The sequence below is a fragment of the Protopterus annectens genome, chromosome 2.part1, assembly GCF_019279795.1.
Source record: "Protopterus annectens isolate FY-2018-M chromosome 2.part1, PAN1.0, whole genome shotgun sequence".
NCBI lineage: Eukaryota > Metazoa > Chordata > Ceratodontiformes > Protopteridae > Protopterus > Protopterus annectens.
In genome coordinates, this window is record NC_056729.1 from 1701913661 (window position 1) to 1701941053 (window position 27393).

General features: G+C 42.0%; 1 protein-coding gene across 1 annotated transcript in view; it reads left to right on the forward strand.

Annotated features, from left to right (window-relative positions):
- KIF1B (kinesin family member 1B) overlaps window positions 1-27393 on the forward strand; it is a gene marked incomplete in the record, with an annotated part of 2363676 nt that overhangs the window by 2171067 nt on the left and 165216 nt on the right. Inside the window, 2 exon segments of the mRNA XM_044063146.1 lie at window positions 3431-3580; window positions 13856-14048. Of these exon segments, the coding sequence (XP_043919081.1) occupies window positions 3431-3580; window positions 13856-14048 (343 nt within the window).

A 27393-nucleotide genomic window follows, 5' to 3' on the forward strand; every position in this document is an offset into this window, starting at 1 on the left:
ATGCACAGGCACTCCAGGAGGTTTCTCCGCTTCCGGCTGGGGGCCAGTCACTACCAGTTCAGGGCCCTGCCCTTTGGTCTCACTACAGCCCCCCGAGTGTTCACCAAATGCATGGCAGTGGTCACGGCTCATCTGAGACGTCAAGGATTCCAGGTGTTTCCATATCTGGACAACTGGCTCCTTACCGCCACCACCAGGCGTCAACTTCTTCAGTCCAGAGATTACACCATTCAAACTTGCAAAGAGCTAGTTATCTCCATAAATTTCGAAAAGTCTGCCTTGTTGCCTTGTCAGTCTATTACTTTCATAGGCGCCATATTAGACACAGCCGAACTGTCCGCAAAACTAACCGCACAAAGAATTTCAGATATTCGCGGACACGTTCACATCCTTCTTCAGAGCAACAGAATCCAGGCCAGGTTTGTACTGAAGACTTTAGGTCTCATGGCAGCAGCCATTACGTTACTTCCCCTAGCTCGCTTTCACATGCGGATCCTTCAGTGTATGCTCTTTTCCCAGTGGTCCTTTCAACAGCTTCCAGTGTCACACAGCATTTTAATCACCCAATCATGCAAGAAACACCTTTCTTGGTGGATGGTCTCCCTTCAAGTCATTCAGGGCAGACCCTTTGTTCTCCCCCCCCCGGTTGCTACGGTGACAACGGACGCCTCCCTGATTGGGTGGGGGGGGCATTTTCAGGGCAGGACAGTCCAGGGCACATGGCAACCTTTCGAGTGCCACCTGCACATAAATGTCCTGGAGATGAGAGCAGTACTTTTAGCGTTGCAAGCCCTTCAGGACTCTCTTCCCATCGGGACTATTGCGGTTCAGATGGACAATATGTCCATAGTGTGGTATATCAACAAGCAGGGCGGAACCAAGTCCTATCCCTTATGTCAAGAAGCACTCAGACTTTGGCAGTGGGCGATCTCTTCTCAGCGGTTTCTGATAGCAACGCATATCCCCGGGAAGTCCAACGTCATAGCGGACAGGCTGAGCAGAGCCATTCTCATGCCGCACGAGTGGTCTCTCAAGCAGTCAGTAGCGGAAAAGATTTTCCGAAGATGGGGTCAGGCTTGCTGCGATCTTTTCGCAACACCTCAAAACGGCAAGTGCCACGACTTCTTCACTCTCTTCCCGGCCACCCCCCCAGAGATGCTCTAGTGCACAATTGGCCCCGGGGTCTTCTGTACGCTTTTCCCCCCTTTCCATTAATCACACAGTTGGTTCAGAAAGCTACCGCATTGAGATCCACAATGATCCTCATTTCCCCTTACTGGCCTCGACATATCTGGTTTCCGTTCCTGCATCGTTACCTCTTGGAGCAGCCCTGGCATTTGGACCCAGTGCCAGATCTCTTGACCTATCAGTCGGGCGAGCTGCACCAGTCCCTCCCCTCTCTCAACCTCACAGCTTGGTTGCTCCACTTCCAACCTTAGCCAGGCTTCCCTTTATTTCCCATTCGGTGCGTGACATCATTCTAGCTTCCCACAAATCTTCTACCAGGAGGATTTATGCTGGCAAATGGAAATGTTTTTCCTTCTGGGCAGAGACTAGAAACATGGACCCTTTCACGGCACCTATCCAATCAGTCCTAGATTTCTTGGCCGAACTTTTTCAATCAGGTTCTTCTTTGTCCACTATCAGAGTTCAGTTAGCGGCTATTTCAAATTTTCATGTTGGCTTGTCAGACTCCACTGTTGTGTCCCATAAACTTTGTAAAGCCTTCCTTAAAGGTATCTTTTTACTTAAGCCCCCGATCAGAGATCCCCCACCACAGTGGGATTTGAATCTGGTTTTAACCTCTTTGATTCTCCCTCCCTTTGAACCTGCGGCTTCCTGTTCCTTGAAGTTACTCTCATGGAAAACTCTATTTCTAGTGGCCATAACTTCCACGAGGAGAGTCTCAGAACTTCACGCCCTTTGCGTTCGTCCTCCTTATCTGGTTTTCCATAAAGATAGAGTGTCCCTCAGAACTAACCCATCTTTTTTACGTAAGATATCTTCTGAGACAAATCTAAACCAGACTATCGATCTCCCAGTTTTCTTCCTTAATTACTCCAACAGAGCAGAACAAAAGTTGCATTTTTTGGATGTTCACCGTCAGCTCCGTTACTACCTGGATAGAACCAAACAAGTTAGGAAATCTGAGCAGCTCTTCCTGTCTTCTGCGGAAGGGAAGAAAGGTCTTCCAGTTTCCAAAGTAACCCTTTCTAGATGGTTGGCCTCTGTCATTACTTTCATCTATGAACTGAGGCATCAAGAACTTCCTTCAAGGCCTAGAGCCCACTCAGCTAGAGCCTTAGCTACGACAATAGCCTTTCAGGCTAGGTTGCCTATAGACTCCATTTGTGTAGCAGCCACATGGGCCTCTCCTCACACCTTTATTTCTCATTACAAACTGGACATGGCCTCCAGAAGCCGAGCTAACTTTGGTTCCACCGTCCTCAAGAGTCTGTTCCGATCAGCCACCCAGGGTTGAGGTGCTAGGGATGCGGTCCCATCCAGCAAGAATGAAGGCAAGATTGACAACTTAACATTGAGAAGTTATGTACCTACCATAACGTTCCATGTTAGTTGTCTTCTTCTCGCCTTCTTTCTTGCATCCCACCCTCCAACCCCCTAGCCTGGACAGACCGAAAGGATCCTTCTGGGCCTTCTTTCATCCCAGCTTGGACTCCTATGGTTGCTTTTTCTTGGTATGTTCTGTATATAGGTATTCCTCTTTCTCCTTTGTTCTGAGAACAGAACTTGTATGGTGTTAGCTATCAAACGAGATCTGGGTAGTTAGCGCCTAGCATTGTGGGATACAGGGTAGCCTCGAGCCGGTAAAAATAGCTCTCAAGCTTTAGTATAGGCCGAGTCGGAGCCGAGGATCGGCTCTGGACCCATCCAGCAAGAAAGAAGGCGAGAAGACGACAACTAACATGGAACGTTATGGTAGGTACATAACTTCTCATTACTTCACCTGAGCTGTGTCTGAAATTGGTGAGTTATGATTTGTAGACTCCCTAGTAATTATATACAATACATTACTCCTTTGCTAATTCTCGTCTGTAACTTGTAGTATGCGACTGTTGCCTGACATAACTATGCGCTTGTTTGCTTCTCTGTTATTGTACCAAAATTTGTTCTTCTGTGTCCTGATAAAGCTTCTTGTTACTGTGTGACATATTTGGCCACTCGATGCAATACAGCTAATAAACAGGTGCAGTGCAGTATATGTTATGAAAGTTATTTGAACTTCTGTGGTTATATTGACGATAATGGTATAAAGGGGACTGACCAGAAGCCAGTCTTTTGCTAGATAAGATGCTGTTGTAGTATTACAGTCCATAGATGATATTCTGCCACAGTGGTGACAGTTGTGGGTTTTGCATGACTTGCATTTTGGTGCTTTATTAACATTTGTAACATTTTTGTATTTTAGAACTCCAGAAGCCAACTCTAGGTCATCAAGCCCATGTGCGGAGTATGAGAACTTTCCCATGGTTCCAGTAGTGGAGACATCCTACTTGGCTCGAGCTGGCAAGAATGAGTTCTTAAATCTTGTCCCCGATATTGAGGAGATGAGACCTGGGTATTTATTCCTTGAAATTCTTTTTTATTTTACTTGTACAGCTACGTGCTCCTGTTGAGATATAGTTTGCTTATTCAGTTTGTTTCTTTTGGAAACGTTTCAGTTCTGTATGGTGCAAGCCATCTAATACTCAAGAACACTGTTTTGTTTTTCCTGAGAAATATCATTAAATTCTGGAATTTGGTTTGAATACTGGAGAAACACAATATTTCAGGGAGTTTCATATTTTAAGTTGCAACCTGTATTTTTTCTTGTGTTTATAACTTGCCAGCTTGTTATTTTGCTTTGTTCAGTGTCATATACATAGAACTTTGTTTTTAATGTAGCTGCACCAAAATGCTAAAAAAATCATGGTATTCACAGGAAGTTACATATAATTCTGGGAATTACAGTAGAGATTTTAGTTCATAAAGATTGAATTTGTTTTTGGATAATCTAAAGGTTGCATCAAACAAGGGGCCAGTGACTTAGGCCATAATGGTTCCACTAACTGTTATTGCATAACTGTAATGCGATTGTCAAGTACTTGATGGGTCAATAGTGCTAAGCATCTTTCTGCTGATTCCTCTCTGTTTGATTCAGCTTAGGTCTTAGAAGTTGCATCAGTTTCCACCCTGTTGCGTTACAAGACAGCCAAAACATTGGGCAGGATTGATGGTGTGTGGGGGGGGTACTCTTCTGCCATGTAAACGTTTTTATCTTATTTGTTTGTTAACGACGTAGATGGGCTGGTATAGCAACCTGTCCCGCCATGACTCTGACCACAACACAAAGGAAAGATACATTCACACAGACATTATATGAACTGGCTGATGGATAACGAACAAATTAATAATTCTGTGGATGTGGTAAGGTAATACAAGATGCTGCAGGTTAATGCATTATGCAGTAAACATTATAGATTACTACTAAGTTAACTGCCCTTGTGAGCCATTTTAAGCCTAACCAATTATCCTTTGAGACTCAAACCCTGCACCTTGTGTTTGTAAGGCAAACACCTTAACCATTAGGCCACCCTCCTAACCCCTAATGATATGTGTACACATGTGCACATCTCATTAACAAATAACAGTATGCAGTGAGCATCACAGTCACACCCTCACATCAGCTTCCACTATATTCACAAACAGAACACACAAAAATGTCATACTCTGATGCTGTAAATAAGTATTTGCCAAAGCCTCCTAGAGTTTTTAAGAACTGGCCAAAGTGGATGGCTCTTATCTCACCTACTCCTTGCACACCTACCATGGACAAGTCAAAAACAGTAAATTTGAACCCAGTCAAATAATCCTAAAATAATGTCTGGCAAAAAAAAATGTATTGGTGACTTTGTTGTTATGCATACAGATTCCCCACTCATTAGGCTGGACAAGGACAGGGTTATGGTCAGCTGCCTATCAGTTGCCAAGATCACAGACATTACAAGTGCTGTCACTTCCCTTTCCAGAGATAACTATAACATGGTAGTGGTCCATTTGGAAATGAATTACCTGGAATGCAAAACCCTGAGAGACATGTAGAGAGATGGCCATTTGTTTTGCAAGGGATGGTCTGCATTTTTTCATTCAAGGGTTTCTACATATAGGTAAAAGCCCTTGATGCCCCCATAATGCCTTTTTTAGGCAAAGTCCCTATGTTTCATGAGTCCTAGTCATGTTGTTATACAGCTTGTTGTTCTAGCCACAGCAGAGCACCCAATACCATATCTCCTGCTGAAATTGTAAAGAAGTTATCATCTTTAAACATTGATCTTTATGTGGTAAGATGGATAGCCAGTTGGCTGAAAGACATAAGCAACATAGTTTGTGTGTCAAGTGCCTGTTCAGATAGAGTTCTATACTGACTGCTCTCCTTCTCAGCGTCTACTTCTCTGATTTCAAAACTGATAACCAGTCCTCTGGTTAACCAGATTTACAGATGACTAGAAATTGGGTGTAATTGTCAAAACCCTCTCAGATATCTGTAGCCTTCAGAAAGAGCTTAACCTAGTTAATACCTGCTGTGCAGATAATGGGCCTAAACTGAAGGCTAAAACGTATAGTATTTTTTAAACTGCCATTACCTGTAGCATAAAGTATAGATAACTCTGCTTTCCAGTATGCAAAGGTAGTTGGGAACCTGGATACTTGGGTTGATAGATTCCTGTCATTTGATTTTCACACAGTATCTGTAGTTAGGAAATCCATTTGGACAGCACAACTAATAATCATATATATTTTGTCTAGATCTAAGGATGATATGCATTATATTGATTATTGCTGCAAAAGGCTTAGTTATATATGTGCTGTATCCTGCCAAGGATGTAACAGTCGGACAGCTTCCAAAGCTTCAGACCACCTTCCGCATGCCCAAACTGTGAAGCAGCTTGATCTGAGCCTAGCAAAAAACAAGTTTTGGTGCAAAGCTCTTAAAACTTTACTGCCACAGCTTGAAATTCCTTCATGTAGTTGCCTTATTGGCCAGAGAGTTTATTAAACGGCTTTCCTTGTTTGTAGTGCCTTTATAAAGGTGTTTTAAGTACATTGCTGTTATCTTCAATTTATTCATTGCCTTTCCTTAAGTTTAAATTTGTTTCTAGTAGCATTTAACTCTGGACACTCTTTTACCGTGCTTTTACATTAGGAGGACTGGGATTTATTTTGTCTATTAGCAGTAGGTGTTTCCTGGTCTGTCTGAGTTGAGAAGCACACAAAAGGACTTTAAGTGTATTCATTTTTTTGGCCAGAGGACTCGGTAGTCAGTTTTCTGTATTTCCAGTGCTGGTATAAATTGACCACATTTGCACAGAGCTGCTGGCCGTGCCAGTGTCCTGCACAGATGCAAACATCTAGAAACATTGCTTATTTTTATTGTACTGTAAAAGTTTACTGTGCTGCTTATTTTTTTTGTACTACTTTAAAGTTTAAAGTTGCATTTTCAAACTGCAGTAAGGACTGCAGTTCTGTACTGAAATGCACTGTATCTAGTGTTTTGTAGTTGGTATCAGGCATCTGTTTGTGGTTCCTTAACACTTTGGCTCCAAGCCAAATTTTTTATATTAACAAGGTCAAAAATCTTATTTTATTTATTTATTTATTTATAAGCCACAGTAGTGCAGTTGTAGCGTTGTCGCCTCACAGCAAGAGGTTCTCATGTTTGATTCTCGGCTGGCGCGCCTTCTGTGTGGAATCTGCATGTCCTCCCCGCGGTCGAGTGGCGTTTGAAAGGCATGCATAAATGGGCGTGCCTTCATTGAAGGTTGGGCGTCGAGCTGGCACGTCGGCACCATAAAAATCTACTGCCAATCATTAGCAGACCCGAGTTCCGCTGTGGCAACCACATTACCAGGAAAAGCCGAAAGAAGAACATTATTTATTTATTTATTGGCATTTGTTTACCAGGAAAGTCAGCTGGGCCTAGAGAACCCATTTTCAGTGGAGGCCCGGGGAGAAAAGCTCCACAATATAACAGTACAAAACATAGAAACATTGAGTACAATATAAGGAGATTTCCAGATAAAATCAGGTAAAACAAAGCATACATAATAATGTACAATAAATGTAAGGGTGAGACACAAATGATATGTACACGAGTAAAGGAGGGCATAACAACTCGCATAAGTTGCAGAACTAGGAGAGTACTTGAGTTAGTAAACATAATTAAGTGGTATAAACAAGGTGTTTGGTGAAAACTGGTTAGAAGGAGGATGGGAAGGGGACAGTGAGAGGTATGTAGAAGAGATGGATAGAAGAGTGGAAGTTTAGAAAGAGTTGTTTTAGTAGTGAGTATGGGAGTGTTAGGAAAGGGGATGGATATGGGATAGTATCTGAGTGAACTTATTGTGTGGGCAATCACGTTATAGAAGGATGAGCATAGGGGCATGTGCATTGCCAGAGGGAAGAGAGATGTAATTGCAATTCTTTTTTGAAAGAAGTGATTTTTCTAGGGGTTCTGATAGCTGATGATAAGGAGTTCCAAAGCTTGGCAACAGAGAAGGAATAAAGCATTTTGCCGGCAGGGAGTTTAGGTTTGTGTACATGTACTAGTAGTCGGTTTTCGGATCTAAGTAGCCTGTTAAGGTGGTAATGGGTGAGGATGGAGGAGAGGGCTGGGCAGTCTGAGGGTTTGTAAATAATTTTGTGAGCTGTAATTAGCTGTAGGTAGATGAGATGATTGGGGAGTTTGAGACCGTTAACTGATTTTAAGGAAATACAATGATGAGGAGAGTATTTTGCATTGGTTGCAAATTTGGCAACCTTGTTGTAACAAATCTCAAGCTTGTTTTTTAGGGTGCAGTGGATATTGGTTAAGAGAAGAGCACCGTAGAGTAGTGAGGGTAAGAGAAAAGTTGATGCAAAAGTTTGTTTGGTAGAGCAGTTGAGATAGTATTTTTGTCGGTAGAGGGAGCCTAGCTTATAGTTTGTTTTTTTAATGTTATTATGGATATGGAGGTCAAATGACAAATTTTTCGTTGATGATGACCCGTAGTAATTTAATGTAGGAGACAATTTCTGTAGGTGTATTCGATTGAGAATGAATGGTGAAGTCTGTCTTGTTGACAGAGAAATTTTTCTTGGGAGTGAATAGTAGCAGTTTTGTTTTATTTACTTTATTGCTAGATGATTATTAGCCATCCACAATTCAGTAGTGGAGAAGGCATGTTGGCAGATCTGTAAAAGTTCTGCTGTTTATTTGGCAGACCAAATAATGGTTGAATCATCTGCATATTGTATAATGGAAGCATTCGCAAGGTGGGTATGGAAGTCATTTATAAAAATGCTGAATAATAGGGGACCTAATTATGGAACCTTGGGGAACTCCTGTGGTAGAGTTAAGGAAAGGGGAGGAGGAGTAGTGCTGTCTGTCGCTCAGGTAATTTGTGAACCAGTTTAGAGTTGTTGGGGAGATCCCTAGGGTGGAGAGTTTGTTGAGAAATAGGAGGTGGGAGACTGTATCAAAGGCTTTTGATAGGTCGAGAAAGAGGGAGGATACATATTTCCCATCATTTCTGGATTGATTGATGGTGTCCATAAAGGAAATAAGGGCAGTAGTGGTGCTGTGATGAGCTCTAAAGCCATGCTGAGTTGGAGAGGGGAGATTGCTTAATCGTAGGTGGTTTAAAAGTTGATAATGAATACATTTCTCGTGGATTTTGGAGAGATCTTGTGGCAGGAGAGGGTTGATTTTACCTATCTAAGCTGGGAAATGCTGGTGGAAAGCTCATTATGTGCTTACCTGATTGGTCTTAGAACACATTTAGTGTAAAGTTTGCTTTTTTTGTTATTGTATATAAGTCTAACGTTTGTGTAAAGCTGGTCTTTGTGTAGTGGTGGTTACTGGTGCCTTGTATGCACACGATCAGCAGAAATTGCAATTTCCCCTATAAAAAACACCTGAGTACTTTCACTCCCGGGGCAGCTAGTTTGCATGGTGAGCAGCATTTATGCATTTAGTTAGGACAATTTAGGTCTACCTTACCTTACCTTATTATAGCACCCAAGACACTCTCTCTGCTTAGCATCTGGTTTGGGCTCTGGGCAGCATCACTGTTTAAGTTAGCTGCAGATTAGACCAAGTAAGCACCCTTCCCTCATCCAGTTACAAACACGCTCTACTCCTATTCCTTGCAAGTACACATTAGGACCTGCAACCATGGATGGGCACTTTCCTGTTATCTCTGCATCCATCCTGGTGGACATAACCATCCTGAGGCAATTGCATTATGTACACTGACAAACATTTAATTGTCAAACAAATACAGTATGAGAGAGCTGTAGTTATGCAGTGACACTGGAAGCTGGACTCTCGCATACAACCACAAAAAGTAACAAACAAGTTGTCAGCGACTCAGACATATTACTAACCCACCCACATTGGACCATACACATAGACCTACGTATGCAGAGGTGCTCACATGTAACTTACCCAAACCTCAAAGGCCCATCAAACGCAGTCCTCAGAAATCCTGCATGCACATAAACAAGACAATTCCCATCACAACAAATAAAGCCACATCTCATTTTGTCTCAGCTACCAAGCCCAAAAGGCGAAACAATCCACAACCCAATATTCTGGTCATAAGAAACTCCATTGTGGGACACACTGATGTCCCTCTTACCAGACTGTATAAGGAGAAGGCTACAGTTAGTTGCTTTTCACGGGCCAGAATCCACCAGATCATGCAAGCACTAAGATCACTTACCCCTAAGTAACAGCATGACTCAGTCATAGTCCATGTGGATGTGAATGACCAGAGATGCATCTTCTTGGTCTATATGAAGAGAGATGTGATTGAACTCGCAAAATATGTGTCACAGACAGCTATGAGCGTAACATTGAGCAGTATTCTACTGTCTCCAAGGATGATGTCCCAATACCAGCAGAAAATGATAGACTTTAACAACTGGCTTAACTACTGGTGTCATTCCAAAGGTGGGGGGGGGGGGGGTCCAATACTTGTCAGCCTGGGAGGACATGAGTGACATGCCATGCTGCTTTGCAAGGGATGGTCTTCACTGGTCACCTCTAGGCTTTTGGATATTGGCCAAAACATGATCCACCCCTGTAGTGCCTTTTTTGGCATTGCCAAACAGGCAAACCTTCCAACATAGCAAAACTTACTCAGGACAAGCTAAAGGTGTTATTGATCAATGCTAGGAGTCTCTTCAAGAAAATGCACTCCCTAGAAGCTCTTTTCACCCTGGAGAATGCTGCTGTTTGTGCAGTTACTTAAACATTGTTCAAAGCCACAGAAAGCACTCCGGCAGTGCATTGCTATAACACCTTTTCATATGTTCTGACCATCCACTGAACATGATAGAACAAAAGGCGGAGGTGTATCTATAAACATTAAAGATAAGCACACATCAAGGTTAGTGAAACAAAATGACATGCTTGAATCGCTCCATGCCCAACTAACCATGGGAAAAAATCCATTACCATATTCTTGCTTAGCTACAGGTCCACTACTATGAACCAGGAAACCCATAAATCATACTTGAAGTTACTAGAACCACTCGCCATCCAGCCCAATACCATACTCATAGGTGATTTTAACTACTTCTACATTAATTGGGAGGCATACATGACCACTTATGTGCAGGCCCAAAGGTTTATTGACTTTGTAAATTTAAATGCCCTGGAGCAGCTAGTCTTCACTCCCGCTAGAGGAACAAATATCTTAGATCTGGTAGTCACAAATATGGAAGAGTGCTGCACCTCCACAAGTGTGATACCCACACTGGTAAGATCAGATCACAGAGCAATCTCTTGACATAACTGGTCCCCCACCTAACCCCAAAAAAAGTTAAGAACTTCTCTAAGGTCCATTAGCTATGCTGTCCTTTAACAGTGGGTACATTCCCTGCTTCCCCAAATCTAGAAAACACAGAAACCTTTACAGAGGTGACACAAAAGCCCTCTACGAGTATAACAAGTGCATAGAAATAGCAATACCACACTGAAGTAAACCCAGGTCAAACTACAAAAACAAGCCACCCTGGTGGTCCCCTGGTAATTAATAGGTTGTATAACAAAAGAAAGTAAATACTGACAAAAATTAAGAGGATGTTTGTACAACAGAGCAAAAAATCCCTCATTAGTCTAAACAAGCAAATCGGGGAACTAGTCAAGTCTCTGAAAGCAGACTTTGAGGCAAAAATAGCCTCCAAAGCAAAGATAACCATAAGACATTTTTCAGTTATGTCCACAATCTTAAGAGCAACACCCAACAATGTGCAGAATTAGTTGTAGATGGCATCACCTATACTTAACCAGACAACGTAACAAATCTGTTGGCCGACAAATTCAGCTCAAATTTCACCTCCCCATCACCCCCAGTTCTCCCTGAAGAAATAGTCCTTGCCACTCCATTGCCAATTATCACAAAATAACAGTTTGCTACTGCAGTGTCTAAAGCTAAATGCACATCTTCAGTGCGCCCTGATGATATACCAGGTTGCCTCTTAAACAGCTTAAATCAGGAGTTATCAGACCCATTAGGATCTCTGTTTAACCACAGCCTTTGTCCCTATGTAGTGGAGGATGGCAGCAGTCATCCCTTTGCATAAAGAGAGGACCATCTACTGACCTGGGAAATTATAGACCCATAAATTTGACTAATATTGTATGTAAAGCCATGGAAAGAATAATCATGGACCTGATAAGTAATGACCTAGGAAACCTCCAAACACTGGACCCAGTCCAATTCATCTTTGTCAAGGGCAGGTCATGCCTACTGATTCTGGTAGATTTCTTTGAGAAATTTACTAAGGTCATGAATGAGGGTAAAACAGTACATGCCACCTACCTTGACCTGGGCAAGGCATTTGACACACTTCCCCATTCTGGTGTTATAAATAAACTCATAAAACTGGGCATAAATCCCTATGTCACCAGATGGAGAGCCAGTTGGTTAAAGTGGGTGAATTCATATCCAGCAAGAGGCCAGTTACTAGTGAGTGCTAGGACAACTCCTGTTTAGCCATGACTTCAGAGAAGTATTTTCCAATGTGGAAGGCCTCGAGATGACAAAGTTTGCCAACAACTGCAAGCTGGAGGCAATCACCGAGTCCCCTAATGATGTAGATATCCTTCAGGAGGGTCTAGATCAGGCATATGATTGGTGCCAGAACCATAGCCTAAAACTAAATGCAAAAAAAGTTCATCATTATACCCTTTGGGAAGTCAAATACCCTTGCAAATTGCAACATCAATAGCAAAACCCTAAGACTAGACTCAAAGATGAGAGATCTAGATACACAAACAGATAGTAGCCTGAACTTTGAATGGCATGTGTCCACAGTGGTGAGGAAGTCCTATGTGGCACAACTTGTAAGTAAAGGTATGACATACAGATCCAAGGAAATTATAGTCCCACTGTACTCAGCACTCATTAGACCAATAATAGAGTACAGTGCACCATTTTGCATGTACTTGACTAGGCACTTGGAGCAACTGGAGTGACCTCAGAGGTTCCTTACAAACAAAATATAGGGTGTAAACATGTTATATAAGGACAGACTAAAAGCCCTATCCCTTTACTCTGTCTCCTACCAACCATTAAGGGGTGACCTATGCCTGACCTACAAGGAACTCACAAATCCAGCCCTGATGGAGGTGCTATACATCCTTAAGTTAAACAGCACAAGGGTCACCCAATTTAGAGATCTAAGTTCAGTCAGCCACTCAAACAAAACATGCTGGAGAGACAGATACATGTCTCAGAGATTGTCCCTTCTTTGTAACAGGCTTCCTATTCACATTAAGCAAAGCCCTTCTGTGCCCCTTTTCAAACACAATTTGGATCAGTGGGTGGGGAATCCCAAATTCACACCTGGTGCAGTATGTCTCTTATGGACATGGGCAGTCTGTAAGATACTTAATGGGTAGGCACAAATCCATATCATCCTCTTGTCCTTAGGGGCCATATATTGGGTAAAATCGGATTGTATTGGCTAGGCTTGTAAGGGCTCCAAAGCCATTAGCTTAGTAATCGCCCATGAACCAGAGTGACCCTCTGTGTAATGCAGCAACCCCCTTATACTGCACTGCAGTGTAAACTATCCAATTACCTGGAGTGGGACTAGAATCCACAACCTTTGGGTCTTCCAGGAAAAAAAATAAAATGCATTCTTTGAAATGCTTAGTAATTGTTTGGTGACAAAATGCAAATATATTTTTATTATCTTCTCCTACCATACAGTAAAAATATCAAAACTGTCCCACAACATAAATATATGGCTCCCTGTCAGAAATGTAAGATGTGATGTATGATTTCTTGGCACATTCCAGGGGCTGGAGTTACTGTCCTTCAGACACTTAATAGCCATACTACATATTCTAACCCCATGGTCACACAGCTGTGGAGCAAAAACAACAGTGTAATAAAGCTACCCATTTCATCAGAAATTTCTGCAATTGTACGATAAGAGATCTAGAGAAGGCAGAACACCTCTGAAACAAGATTTTGTATTGAGTTGTTATTGCTGCATACTGTACAATATTATATGCTCCCTTGTTAAATAGTTGGTTATTTTTGTTTGGATAGCTGCCTTTTTCTAGTCTGTTAGAATAGCCCCTGGAGTTGGATTCAGCAAAAATAATTAGGTGTAGCCTTGCATATTTCTTCTGTGCTGGTTGTAGTTTGACAAAAGGGGTCATTTTCAATGTTTGTATGTGTTAGTATGTTTTCTTTTCATTTCAGCAAGTTGATTATCTTTTCTGTATCATTAGGTTCTCTTCTGTGACTGCCTGAAAAAGTCCAATAATCTAAGCCATATTTCTTTTTTACAGCTCTGTTGTTTCCAAAAAAGGATACCTTCACTTCATGGAACCCCATTCTAATGCCTGGCTGAAACACTTTGTTGTGGTGCGTCGGCCATATGTGTTCCTGTACAACAGTGACAAAGATCCTGTCGAACGAGGGGTTTTGAATCTGTCTACTGCCCAGGTTGAATACAGTGAAGAACAGCAGGGTCTGTTAAAGGTATGTGCCACATCTCTTTTTCAGATAATTGCAGACAAAATGAAGGACAGGGAGTCCATTGATGCAAGACAGTGGCCACCTGAGTCTGTAGGAAGAAGATTCTCAATATGTAGGTTTGAGCCTAATCATAGTGAGTTTTCGGGTGTCCTGGTGGGGGGGACTTGAAGACTTAAAACAGGCTTGACTGGAACTGCTTCTCTTTGTACCTTGTTAATTTTTGGAGACCTTGGGTTTGTTCTGAGCTGTTGCTGTTGTCTATTGAGTTTACCTTAGATATCTGGTGGACAGAATCATGCTGTTTGCGTATTATTTAGTATATCTTGTACCTTAAACCACTCATCATAGGTCTGGTCTCAGGATGTCTGTCAGTTAGTACAGTTGTTTAAGGCTACAACTTACTAATAAGCTTCATTGTTCAGTCCTGATTGTGATTCTTTCAGTCTCCATTTGCCTTTTCTATGACATTGAGCAAATAAGTTAACAAGATAGTGCTCCCGGGCCTCAACTGAAAAATGGCCCTCAACCTAGTTGGACACCTCTTAAAAAAACATATAAATTAAAAAAAAATGAAAGATTAAAAAATGAGATGTAAACCTCATGCTAAAGCACAGCATATTTTACAACAACTTGCAAGTTGTAGTTTCTTTTCCAAAAGATAATGCTATTTACCACTATTAATCTTGTTAACAGAATCTTTGGAGAATATTTAGTTTTTAAAAAACTTAAATCCTTTATTACATATCACAAGGATAAAATATCTTAACATACTAACTGTACATTTCTACTTAAACTAACAGCAATAATTTAGTCTGTATGAGGGTATCGGTTTGTTCAAGTGCTTAAATACTAGGAAAGTCTTAATGAACAAATTGGACACACACAGGGTCTTCAAGTATCATATAGACAGTCCTACCTTTTAGACAATCCAAGCAACTGCTTATTGTCTTTACTTAGGTGAATCAGTGAAACCCATTGTTAAGCAAACTGTATTTGACTGCCTCATTATAGTTTATTACTACAAGGTATTAAGTAATTCCTTGCAGGTGGCAGCTAAGCCCATTTCCCTCAAGGGTTGGCTCTTTTCTGCTGCTTGCCTTAAAGGAGTTTTAGAGCAAAATATGTGTACAGTGGCCATTTGGTCCAAAGTTCATATATTTACGGCAGCTTGGATAGGTTTTCCAGACCTTGGTATGGCTTTGACATTGCTACCCTTCAAATAGTTCTGGTCTGGACTATGATTTGTAAAAGGCAGGTTCAGTCTTTGAATCAGTTTCAGCCAACAGGTACTAAATTCATTTGTACATCCGGACAGCAGGTTGAACTGTTTTAGCAATTGCCCCTTCAAACCTTTCTGCAGTGAGGGGAATACCTGTATGGAAACTTGGCCTAACATTTTTTCATTCTTTCCTGTCATTTTAACAGAACATCTTGTACATCTTATCTTATACAGAACTTGTTCTGCACTTGTTTTCTAGTAAAATAATTGTAGATTAAAAGACACTTTAAGTGTACATCTGCAAACTGAAGAAGCAGCATGAATATATGTAGTTCTTTCATGTGGCCAAACGATTATGAAGTAAGAATGAAATCTTGTTTATTTTTCTCACTTGAGCCCAGACCAGCAGTTGAAATCATGCATTTACTCTTAGGATTTAGAGAGATCATGTTTGCTTACTAACCTAAAGTCTTTAAAGAGTTAGAGGGAGAAAATAAATGAAAAGTCTCTTTTGGGAGAAAAGCAATGCAAAAATCTAATGCCACCCAGGATAGCTGTGTAAATGATGGCCCCTCCCAGCTGAACCTCACTTTTTTTTTAAACCAGAAACATCTTTGCCTATGTCATACATTATAATTTAATAATCATACATATAAATAAAAACAAACCATAGTGATATAATTTTAGTTGCAAACATTATACATCATCTATAATCTGTCCAGTCATTCTCAGTCAAACATTACAAAGCTCATTCAAGTCCTGCCTTCTTTTAAACATCATTCCTCTTCTGCATGTATTGTTCCCACAAATCCCATTTTTTCTGTGTAGTTTGCTCCTACCCTTTTCTAAAGATCCCATTTCCAGTTGTTTTATCACTGTTACCATATTCACTGCTTCTAGTAGAGTCGGTTTAGACACTGATTTGCATTTTCTAGTAATTGCTTTATTGGCAGCCACCATAATTAGACTCAGCAAGGCCTTACTATGTCTAGGCAATTCTGATTTTGTATCATAGCTCAAAAAAAATTTCCTTAGTTACACCAATTTGTTTATCTGGCATCTCTGACAGAGCAGTCTGCAGGAACTTTTTAAAGTCTGCCAACACATTACACTTCCAGAAAATATGTTCCCAATTGTCTCTCTCTTCCCCATCACACCTCCAACATTTATCTACCTGAGGAAAAATTCTTTGGAGTCTACATGGGGAATAAAAATACCTGTGTAAACACTTCCGAGCAAAGATCCTAAATCTTCTAGACTTTCTTACATATTTGGGAGACATACATATATTCCCCATTGTTTCTTTGTGAATTGCTTATCCTAGCTGAGTTCCCAATCATTTCTAACCTCCTCTGATTCTTTTAGTTAACATGCAGTATTTTGTATGGTCTACTAATTATTCCATTTTTAACAGCAGCTTGTGTTCTAGATTCTACTAAAAATTCTATCAGTTCTGGTCTTTTGCTTAGGATCCCCCTGTTTTTGTTTGCCTATACTGTGATATCAGTCCTTGATAGAGAAGGCAATCTCTAGCCTGTAGTTCAAATAAATTATTGGAGGCTTCCCATTCTTTTACCTTTCACTCTGTAATTATTTGCTTCCAGTACCTTGGTTCTTTTGCCAGTTTTCTCCAATAAATTCAAGCCCCTCTCTTGCCTATTGTCTGCATCTCTAGTTGTAGTCATCCCTATCAGTACTAAACACAGTACTACCACTGCCCTCCTATCCTTCATCAACACTGTCTCTGAAGCATGAGGCAACAACAAACTGGTCTCCTGCTTATTCCTTGATCTTTCAAAAACATGGTCTCCCAATCTCTTCTTCTAAGCACACTGACTAACCTCTATTTCGTTATCACAACCATTGACTGGTTCTCTAGTTACCTCTCTGATCGACAACAATCTGTAAAATGGCTCTCTGCCCCACCCCACCCCCAGCCTGTTAAAACTGTTGAGTTGATGTTGTTAATCTTCTTTCCATTCATCAATGATGGGTTTGGTTATGAGCCCTCGGAACCGAGTCGGCCTTTTTACTAAGCTCGCGCCAGTCAAAAACCTCTTGAGCTAATTTTCTACCCAGAATGCCCTTCTCTCTGTTACCTCAGATCTCATTTGCCACATAGGCATAAAGCCGCGTTTCAGCCGAGCTTTCATCTAAGTGGAACTTTATTTGATATTTGTGTGAAAAACTTTTTATATCGTCATATTTTATTGAGCGAATAGTATTTCTTGTATGTTTTCTCCTGTGTGCTCTACCCATTGTTACCGTTGGTAAACTTTCAAGTACCACTGTTGGTACGGCCTTTCCTCCCTTACCCTTGTGATATTCCTTTCCTGTCTAGCTTGTTAGGATTTGTTTTAGTAAGGTGTTTCTATTTTCTCTTTTACATATCACTGTAGTGGTACAATTGTGTTTTTTTTTTGGACGGTGTTTGACTTATTTGTTCTGACTGCTTATACTGTTTGCCTGTGGGTTTCTCTATCAAGATGTCAGATAAGAAAAGGTTTTAAGCATTGTGCTTCATGTAATGGCAAGTTACCTAATAGTGATTCTCACGATGATTGTGTATACTGTTTGGGGGTGCCCCACCTTTCGGTGCAGCCTCCTTGTGACATTTGTCAGAGTTTCAGTCAACACACTCTTAATGAGCGCAAAAATAAACTGATACTGAAAGGGTTACTTAAGTCTCCCTTTTCAGAGGCCATTTCTGCAATGGAGGTCTCAACCCCTCCTACTAAAGACAAAAAGAGGTCCCACTCGGTTCCTTCCTCACCATCAGGTGATCAGGGTAAGCCTGTGAAATCAAAAGTCCCAAAGTTGCCTTCGGAGCATAAATCTGCCTCTACGGCTCCTTCCTTGTCAGCTCCGAGCATCTTGAAACCTTCGATACCGGTGCCAGTTTCAGCACCGGTCCTGCCTTCGGCACCGATTATAGACCTCACTACGCCTATTTTGACTTCGGCACCTGTGGCCACTTCGACTCAGGACACATCTTTGATAGCTTCATCAGTTATGATTCTGGAACTGACCGATTTGACTCTGAGTGCCACTTCGGCACTGAGCATTTTACCGACAAACTTGGATTTGACCCCATTACTCCTGGTCTCAAAACTTGAGACTTTGGTGCCGGCAGACCTTGCACCATGGACCAAATACTCTCCTTCCATAGATCCATTTCTGGGCAAAGTGTATAGCGTGTTCATTAAATGTCCTGACTCTCTGTCCGGAATATCCACTAGATCCACCAGGAGCCTGTCGGAACATGACGTGGTGCTTCTTGTGGACCAGCTGTTGGTAGCCAGGGGGATACCCACACTTTCTAAGACCCATTCACCTGCAGGACTTGGGTTGGTTTCTTCACGGATTCCTTCTTACACTCCTCCTTCGACCATTTCAGATCCGAAGCCTTCTGCTCCTACATTCTTCTCAGAACCCATCACCTCAGCGCCTATAGGGCACCTCACTCAGGCTCCGAGTTTGTCCCTTTGGTATTTGGTTCATGCGGAACCTGTCCTTCCTCAATCTGGGGATTGGGGGGGGCAGGTGTTTCAGCCCGGGGCTCTGAGTTGTGTTTCTCCTTGGTTCCGTCCTTGGTTCCAATAGCCATGTCCGCACTGATCCGGCTTTGAGGTTCCATCTGTGGGGGCGGGTTCGTCAGAGCGGGGTGTTACCCTGGTCCCGAGGTTGTCTTTCTCAGTTCTGTGCTCCCATCCCTCTTCGGGCGGACCTGCTTTCTGTGTGATTGGGAGGGCTCTTGCTTCTGGAAGCACTCTTTTGATGTCAGAACCCCAGTTGTCACCCCCTGAGCTACAGCTGCCACAGACCCACCCCCCTGGGACACCAGGCAGAGAAGCCACAGGACACCACTGTTCAGGGTACCTGCTCTTCCGAGTCCTCCTCAGAGACCCCCACTGAGGAACTCCCTCGAAACAGGTTGCACAAGAGGAAGCACATGGACTCACCCGAGGAGTCCTTAATGGAAGACACGGATTACGATTATGGTGAAGGATCCCCTCGGTCACCTCCTGATGATGTCTCCTTCAGAGACATCCTGGAAATGCTAAAGCAGTGAAGTGACTGGAAGCCCTCCAACTCTTCTTTTGAGGAGTCTGTGTTCCTGCAGGTTTTTCTTGCCCGGCCTTCTACATCTTGGGTGACCCCACCTGCCGACGAGCTCGTCGTGCAGCGTGCTTGGAAAAACCCTGATTCCATTGAGCATATCCCTCGGAGACCTGACAGAATTCTTTCCCCTCCCGAGGAGAACCCACATTGGTCCATAGGGTTACCAGTCGATGATATGGTGTTAGCGGTGGCCACAAAAAAGGACTAGACTGAGGAAAGTCCCACTGTCCACATGCCCAACAGTGAGTCCTGGGCGGTGGACATACTTGGGAAGTGAGTTTTTGCATCAGGGACCTTTGCTATAAAGTCCCTGAACTGTTTGGCACATTTTACGAGGCTCCAGAGGGACTTGATCTCTGAACTCTCTGGGACACTCGCAGGACAGCTGTCTGATGAGGTCAGAGACAAAGTGGTCTCGCAGCTTGCAACCCTGGAATCAATATCCAACTTGTCCATGAGGTTGCTTTCACATGCGATCGAAGGGGTGGCTAGAGCAGCAGGTTTGGGCATGGTCATGAGGTGTCATGCCTGGATGCACATTTGTGACCTTGAACCCTTCAAGTCTTCCTTTTTGAATGCTCCCATCGAAGCATCATCCCTTTTTGGCTCCAAAGTGAAGGACACGCTAGCCAGGTGCGAGCAAGATGGAAAGACCCTGTCTGCCATAGGCCTATGGTTTTCCAATCCTCAACATACCTTCTCCAGGAATCAGAGGGGTGGGAAAATGTGGCACAAAAAATCTCAGGGTCCTTACCGTGCCACATGTGGTAATGATACCCCCAGGGGCAGAGGAGGTAATTCCGGAAGACGCCCCTACAGAGGCAGAGGGGGTCCTCGTAATCAAGGCTCCAGGAATTCCTTCTCTGGACAGCCTTACCAGCGCTCCTGAGGAGCAGCCCAATTGCTTACCTCTGGAAGCAGTCAGAGGTCATTTCTCTCTGCACCAAGCTGCCTGGCAATCTATTACCACCAATCATTGGGTGCAGAGTATCATCACCAGAGGTTACACCATTCCCCTTTCTTGTCAATCAGATCTTCCAAGAAAGCTTCCCAATGTTCCACCCAGTCAAAGGGAAGAAGCAGCTTCAGAAATAATAAAGCTGTCTCAAAAAAGAGTCATCCAGCCAGTCCCACCAGACCAATGTGGATCCAAATTTTACTCTAGATTCTTTTTGGTGCCAAAAAAGACAGGGGACTGGAGACCCATTTTGGATGTCAGCAGCTTAAACAAGTCTGTCACCCAAATCAAATTCTGGATGGTCATGTTTCAGTCTATTCTCCCCTTTTTAAGAGAAGGCAATTGGATGTGCTGCATATATCTCCGGAATGCATATTACCTCATCAAGATGGACAAACACTCCAGGAGTTTGCTTTGTTTCCGGCTAGAGGTCAGTCATTATCAATTTTGTGCCCTGATGCTCAGTCTCTGTACAGCCCCCAGAGTGTTCACAAAGTGCATGGCAGTAGTCACAGCTCACTTGAGACTCCAAGGATTCCGGGTGTTTCCATATTTGGACGACTGGCTCTTCACCACCCCCACCGAGCGTCTTCTGGTAACAGCACTGCATTATACTCTCTCTCTTTCTGGCAAAGTTGTTGGGAATAACGATACATTAGGAGAAATCAAACCTTACTCCTACACAACAAATAGAATTCATTGGAGCAGTGTTCTATACCCAGTCCTGTCTAGTATCACTCCCAAATCACAGACTCCAGCGATTGAGGCTCCAGCTCCGAGTGATACTCTGTCAAACAAATGCTTCAGCAAAGGAAGTTCTTCAGGCCCTAGATTCTATGGCAGCTTTAATTCCAATCGTGCCCCTAGCGAAGCTACATATGCAGATCCTGCAGTGGCTCCTTCTTTGTCAGTGGTTCCCAAACTGTCACCCCCCCTCTGTTACCAGATTCGAATAACCAACTCCTGCAAACAGGACCTCCTTTGGTAGATGAGCCAGACACAGAAATTTGGAGTCGCCCATTTCAATCCCCTCCGCTCAGAGCCATTGTGACCACGGATGCTTCCCTGATCAGGTGGGGGAGCCATTTCCAGGGAAAGACAATCCAAGGCACATGGTCTACCTCAGAGGCCTACCTGCATACCAGTGTTCTGGAACTGAGAGCAGTGCTGTTAGTGTTGCAGACCTTTCATTCGGTTCTCGCTTCCGGGACAATTGCAATTCAGTCAGACAACATGTCAGTGGTCTGGTATATCAGCAAGCAAGGAGGAACCAAGTCCTACCACCTGTGTCGAGAAGCCATGAGAATTTGGCAGTGGGTGATAGCTTACAACCACTTTCTGATAGCAAGGCATATCCCAGGGAGCTCCAAAGTTACTGCGGACAAACTGAGCAGATGTTACCTCCAGCTTCACAAGTGGTCCCTCAATCCCGAGGTGGCGACAGAAATCTTTAGCCACTGGGGCCAGCCTTGTTGTGATCTTTTCACCTCCCCTTCGAACAACAAGTGCAGCAGCTATTTTGCCCTTCTTCCCCTGAGGGACACTGTAATCCATGATTGGCCCATGGGACTTCTTTATGCTTATCCTCCCATTCCACTGATTCCACAATTTCTAAAGAAAGCTCTTCGGTTGAGATACAAGGTGATCCTCATAGCTCTATTCTGACAAGTTTGGTTCTCCTTCCTTCTGCCTCACCTTGTATACCTGCCGTGGATTCTGGACCCTCTTCCAAATCTGATCACTCACCCCCCAAGGGTTGAGCCACCCAAATCTGTCCAGTCTCAAGCTGACAGCTTGGTTTCTCCACTTCCATTAGTTGCCAGGCAAGCTAATTTCTCCTCGCCTGTTTGAGACATCATTCTGGCCTCTCATAAATCATCCACCAGAAGACTATATCAGGATAAATGGAAAAGGTACTCCATCTGGTCCAAGGATAACATGCTGGATCTGTATTCGGCTCCAGTAACTGCGGTACTTCAACACTTGGCTAAGTTTTTTGGTAATGGAGCCTCTGTCTCTACCATACGAGTACATCTAGTGGCAATTTCTAATTTCCACAATGGTATAGATGGCACCCCTTTCATCTCCTTACGTCTATGCAAGGCCTTCCTCAAGGGAACCTCTCATATTAGGCCTCCTGTCAGACAGCCTGTGGAACCATGCAATCCTATTTTAGTCCTCCTGTCTTTGACTCAAAAACCCTTTGAACCCGCTGCGAAGTGTGACCTAAAGTTTTTGTCTCGGAAATCTATGTTCTTGGTAGCCATCACATTAGCCAGAAGGGTCTCGGAGCTGCAGGCATTGTGTATCAAGAGGCCCTATCTTGTCTTCCATTAAGACAAAGTATCATTTTGGACAAATCCGTCTTTTCTTCCCAAGGTTGATTCTGAATTTTCCATTAACCAGACCATTGACCTACCAGTGTTCTTTCCCAACTTTTCCAATAGAGGAAAGTACTGCCTTCACTCCTTGGATGTACATAAGCAACTGAGATTTTATCTAGACAGGACCAAACCAGCTTTTCATCTCCTTTTCTGGGCCCATAATGGAAGATGCTGTTTCCAAGGTTACATTATCAGAATGGCTAAGGGACGCCATACGTTACATCTATTCCCTCAGTAAAGAACCTATGCCGAAAGTTAAAGCTCACTCCACTAGATCTTTGGCAACATCTGTAGCTTTTCATTCCAGGGTTTCCATGGATGACATTTGCGCAGCAGCTACTTGGGCTAAGCCTCGTACCTTTATCAATCATTACAAATTGGATTTGGTCTCCAGAGGGAGAGCTACCTTCGGCTCAGTGGTAGTCAGGAATGTTCTTCCACAGGGGCTGCCCATGGACCTCAAGGTAGCTTGGGATTCTGTCCCATCAGTGATGAATGGAAAGAAGATTAACAACATCAGATAAAGAAGTTATGTCTTATCATAACGTTCCATCTGTGGTGTTCATCTTCTTTCATTCATCACTTCCCACCATCCTTCCTCCTCCAAAGGCTCTTGGGGATTCTTTGGGTCCAAGTGGTGTCCTAGGATATTTGTGCAGAAGTGGCCTCGGCTTTACTTCTCTTTCTCTAGCAAACTCGATCTGAGGTGACAAGGAGAAGGGCATTCTGGGTAGAAACTTAGGTCGAGAGTGTTTTGGCTGGCATGAGCTTGGTAAAAAGGCCGACTTGGTTCTGAGAGCTCAGAACCGAACCCATCAGTGATGAATGAAAGAAGATGAACAACACAAATGGAACGTTATGGTAAGAGAGAACTTTTGTTTCCCCAAGGTTCTATACTTGGTCCATTACTTTTCAATATCTTCACTAACCTACTCTGTACATCTTGCCCGCAGTCATCATTTGTCCAGTATGCTGATGACTCTACAGTTATGTCTATTGCTGACACCCCTACTGAATTTATCACTCAGTATTCCGTTAACTCAGTTGAAACCTGGGTCTCCAATAACCAGCTTATACTGAATCCTAATAAAACCAAAGTGTTACTTTTTCTCCCCCAAAGTCTTAGCAATCTTAAATCTTCCTTCTCCATACTCTCTCTCAACAATACATCTATCACTGTTGAATCTTCCAGTAAACTTCTAGGTGTCACAGTCGATTACCAATTGAAATTTGATCTACATGTTAACGACTGTATAATGTAAATCACACCAAAAACTGGGGCTGTTACACAGAAACAAAACGTTCATCACTAAGCAAGGATATCCCTCTCACATGCTAATCTACTACCGAGTCTAATATACAGCTCCCAAATCCTAATAAATCTCAACTCATTACTCCTTAATAAGTTAGAATCTACCTATAACAAAGTCGCCAGATTTGCAACAAACCGAAATTATAAATCTCATCACTGTCTCTGACTAAAAATGTTACACCGGCTAGAATTTCCCTATCAGCTTCTTCTCCCTCAGCTTATGGTTATTCATTCCATTTTATATCAGCCTTCTTTCTGTCCCAACCTATCCTCCCGTATCTCCTACTACACTCTTCTAGGACCCTTCGAAGTTCAGACCAAGACCTACTACAAACCCATCAACCAAAGAATAAAACTGGCTTCAACCTATACAGCTACAACCCTGCCAAATCATGGAACAAACTCCCACAGGTAATTAGGACTCTCAACAATGTTAATGAATTCAAGTCGGCCTTAAAAGAATACCTGAACAGTCAGTGGTCGGGCCTGCCATTCTTCTCACCCTCCTTAACTTATTCTCAAATACTCAGAATCCATAACTTCTTCTCCTTCCAATCTGCTGTTGCAGCACACTTGTTACCTAAAACCTCTACTTAATTTCTCCCCTGCCTACATAATCTCACTTTCCTTCTCAACATAAACAAACTTCTACTCTCATATCACCTCTACCTACTATTTATTACTGCAGTCTCCTTTAATTAATACTTCCCAACAGTGCTGCATTACCTCCACAATCCTATCTCTAAATTAGTGTTCATAATTAGTTTGTTATTGTAAAACCCATGTATAAACTTGCACTGTCTTGCCTGTATTTAATACTGTATGCTATTGAAAATCCAATTGAAACTTCTCTGTATTCAATATAAATTCTATTTTTGAACACTATTAATATGTTCTTACCAACTAATACATGGAGCTTTTCTCCAGATTGTTGATTTGGTACATAAGTACTCTATCGTAAAAATAAATGTGGAGCTTTTCTCCCTGGGCCTCCACCGAAAAAGGGCTATCAGCTCAGTCAGACAAACCCGGTCAACAAATGTAAAATAAATAAGTCAGCAGAATCTCCTTTCTCCATTCCCTTGTTGGCTTAGTTCTTAGAATACTTTCTGCCACTTTATGAATTCTGTATGGTTATTGTTGTTCTCCTTAAGGATCTGCATCTAAAATCCCAGTCTGTGCTTGTTTCTTAAGCTTCCCCGCTGTTTCATCTTCATCACTTTCCACTTTGTTCTTTTGGAGGAATCAGCTTGTCCCACCTGACTATTGCCATCTTCCACTCCCAGATAAAGTCCTTCAGCTCTTTATTAATTGCTATCCACAATCCACAACTTCTCCTGTGGTTGATAAAAATATGCCTGAACTGTCTTTAAATCTAAAGGGACTAAAAACATTTTAACTGCTTGTATCTTGCTATCAATATCCTTCATTTTATCATGTCCCCATAAATATGGATATTGCTGAACCAGTTTATGTGTGGGTACATAGCTTACAGCTATTTCTTTTGTTTTAGCTTCATTAATTTGTTTTATCCCAAAAAGATTTGAAACTGCCTCAAAATGTTCCACAACACTGAAATGTCCTTTTCTGGTTTTATCAGGTACATAATAATATCAGCAAATAGGGCCATCTTTTCTTGACTGACATACCATTTATGTAGTTGAATTTCTGAGTCTCTTATTTTCTTTGCCAGTGGTTCTAAATGTAGTGCAAATAACAAAGGGGAAAGAGGACACCCCTACCTAGTTCCTCTACCCAAACAGAAATTATCAGGGAGAAAACCACCCATTTTATTTTTTGTTCCAATCTCTCTCATATCCTTCTAATCAACTTTATAATTTTATCAGACAATGCCAATGCTTCCATTGCCCTGCTCATAAACTCCAAGCTTACTCTGTCATTTGGTTTCTCTGCATCAAGACCCACCAAGAACAGTGGTATTTTCTTACATTCAGCTTCCCTTTGGATAATCAGTGTTCTGTTAATTTTGTCAAGTGTTTGCATCCCATCCACAAAACTACATTGGTCCATATCTATCGTTTTTGGCATCACCTTTGCTATTCTTTTACCCATTATAGACATTAACACCTTATAATCATGGTGTAGGATTGAAATGGACCTGTATGAAACTGGACGCAATGGGTCTTTTACCCTCTTTAGGTATTACAGCTACCACAATTTCCTGTTTATTGGTTATACATAACCATTTTTGTCTCATCTCCTCCTATCCTGTTAGTAATTGAATCTCATCTACCTCTAATCTTGGCATATTTAGTTCTTCCATAAACCTTTCCATTTGTACCTTTTATTGATCTCCATATGTCTTTGCTTTATACAGAATTTGATAACATTTCCAAAATAATATTAGTACATTTGATATCTTCCTTTGTTATAGGCTCTCTGTGCTTGGCAATAACCCTTTCTACTTTCTGTTGCCTGAGTCATTGCGCTAAAAGTTTTTCTGCTCTGGCGTTATTATCAAAAAACAGTTGCTTAATAGCAATCTTTCTTTACTCATGCATATCATTGAGGTTATTCTTTATTTTTTGCTTAGCATTTTGCAATTGCTCCTCTTCTTGTTCTGAGATTCCCCCTATTCTGCAGCAATTCAACATTTGTCAGCCCTTCTAGATAATTCTTGTTACTTCCTAACCATGTTTCTCTTTTTTTTATTTCCACCTTATTTTAAACCCCACTTTAATTTTATCCCACTCCCTATCTATGTTTAGAGAAGAAATTTCTATCTTCTGTAGTAATTCCTAAATAATTTCCAGTACCCATTCCTTAAATTCCTCTCTTTCAACAGATAGGTGTGAAAGTGCCAGTGTGTCATTTTTATTTCATTACCCCGTGTTTTATTTTAGTTATTATTGGCATGTGATCTGAAATAGTTATTGGATACATATCAAAACTTTAAATTAAATGCACATGTTCCTGTGAAATGTAAGTTCTGTCTAGCCTAGCCCAGTTTTTGCATCTTGATGAGTAATATTTAAATTCACTCCAAATTCATACTACTGAATTGAAACCTTCCATGCCAAATATTTTCATAATTTTTTTTCAAAAATCTACCCTCCTTTTCTATATTTTTTCTTTTGGGCTCCCCAGACACATCTTCACTACTGCGAATCAAATTCCAGTCCCCACCTGTAAGTAATATTCCTTGCTGAAAGCTGATAATTTCTCCCAGAATTTTCTTAAGCTCCATTGTAGCAGTTTTAGGTGGAATATAAATACATGGCAGTGTAATCCTCCTTTTCCAGTAGCCCCTTACTATTACAAACCTACCGTTATTATTTTTTTATACTCTTCTATTACTAGTGGAGGTCCTCTTGCAAGTAATATAAGTATTC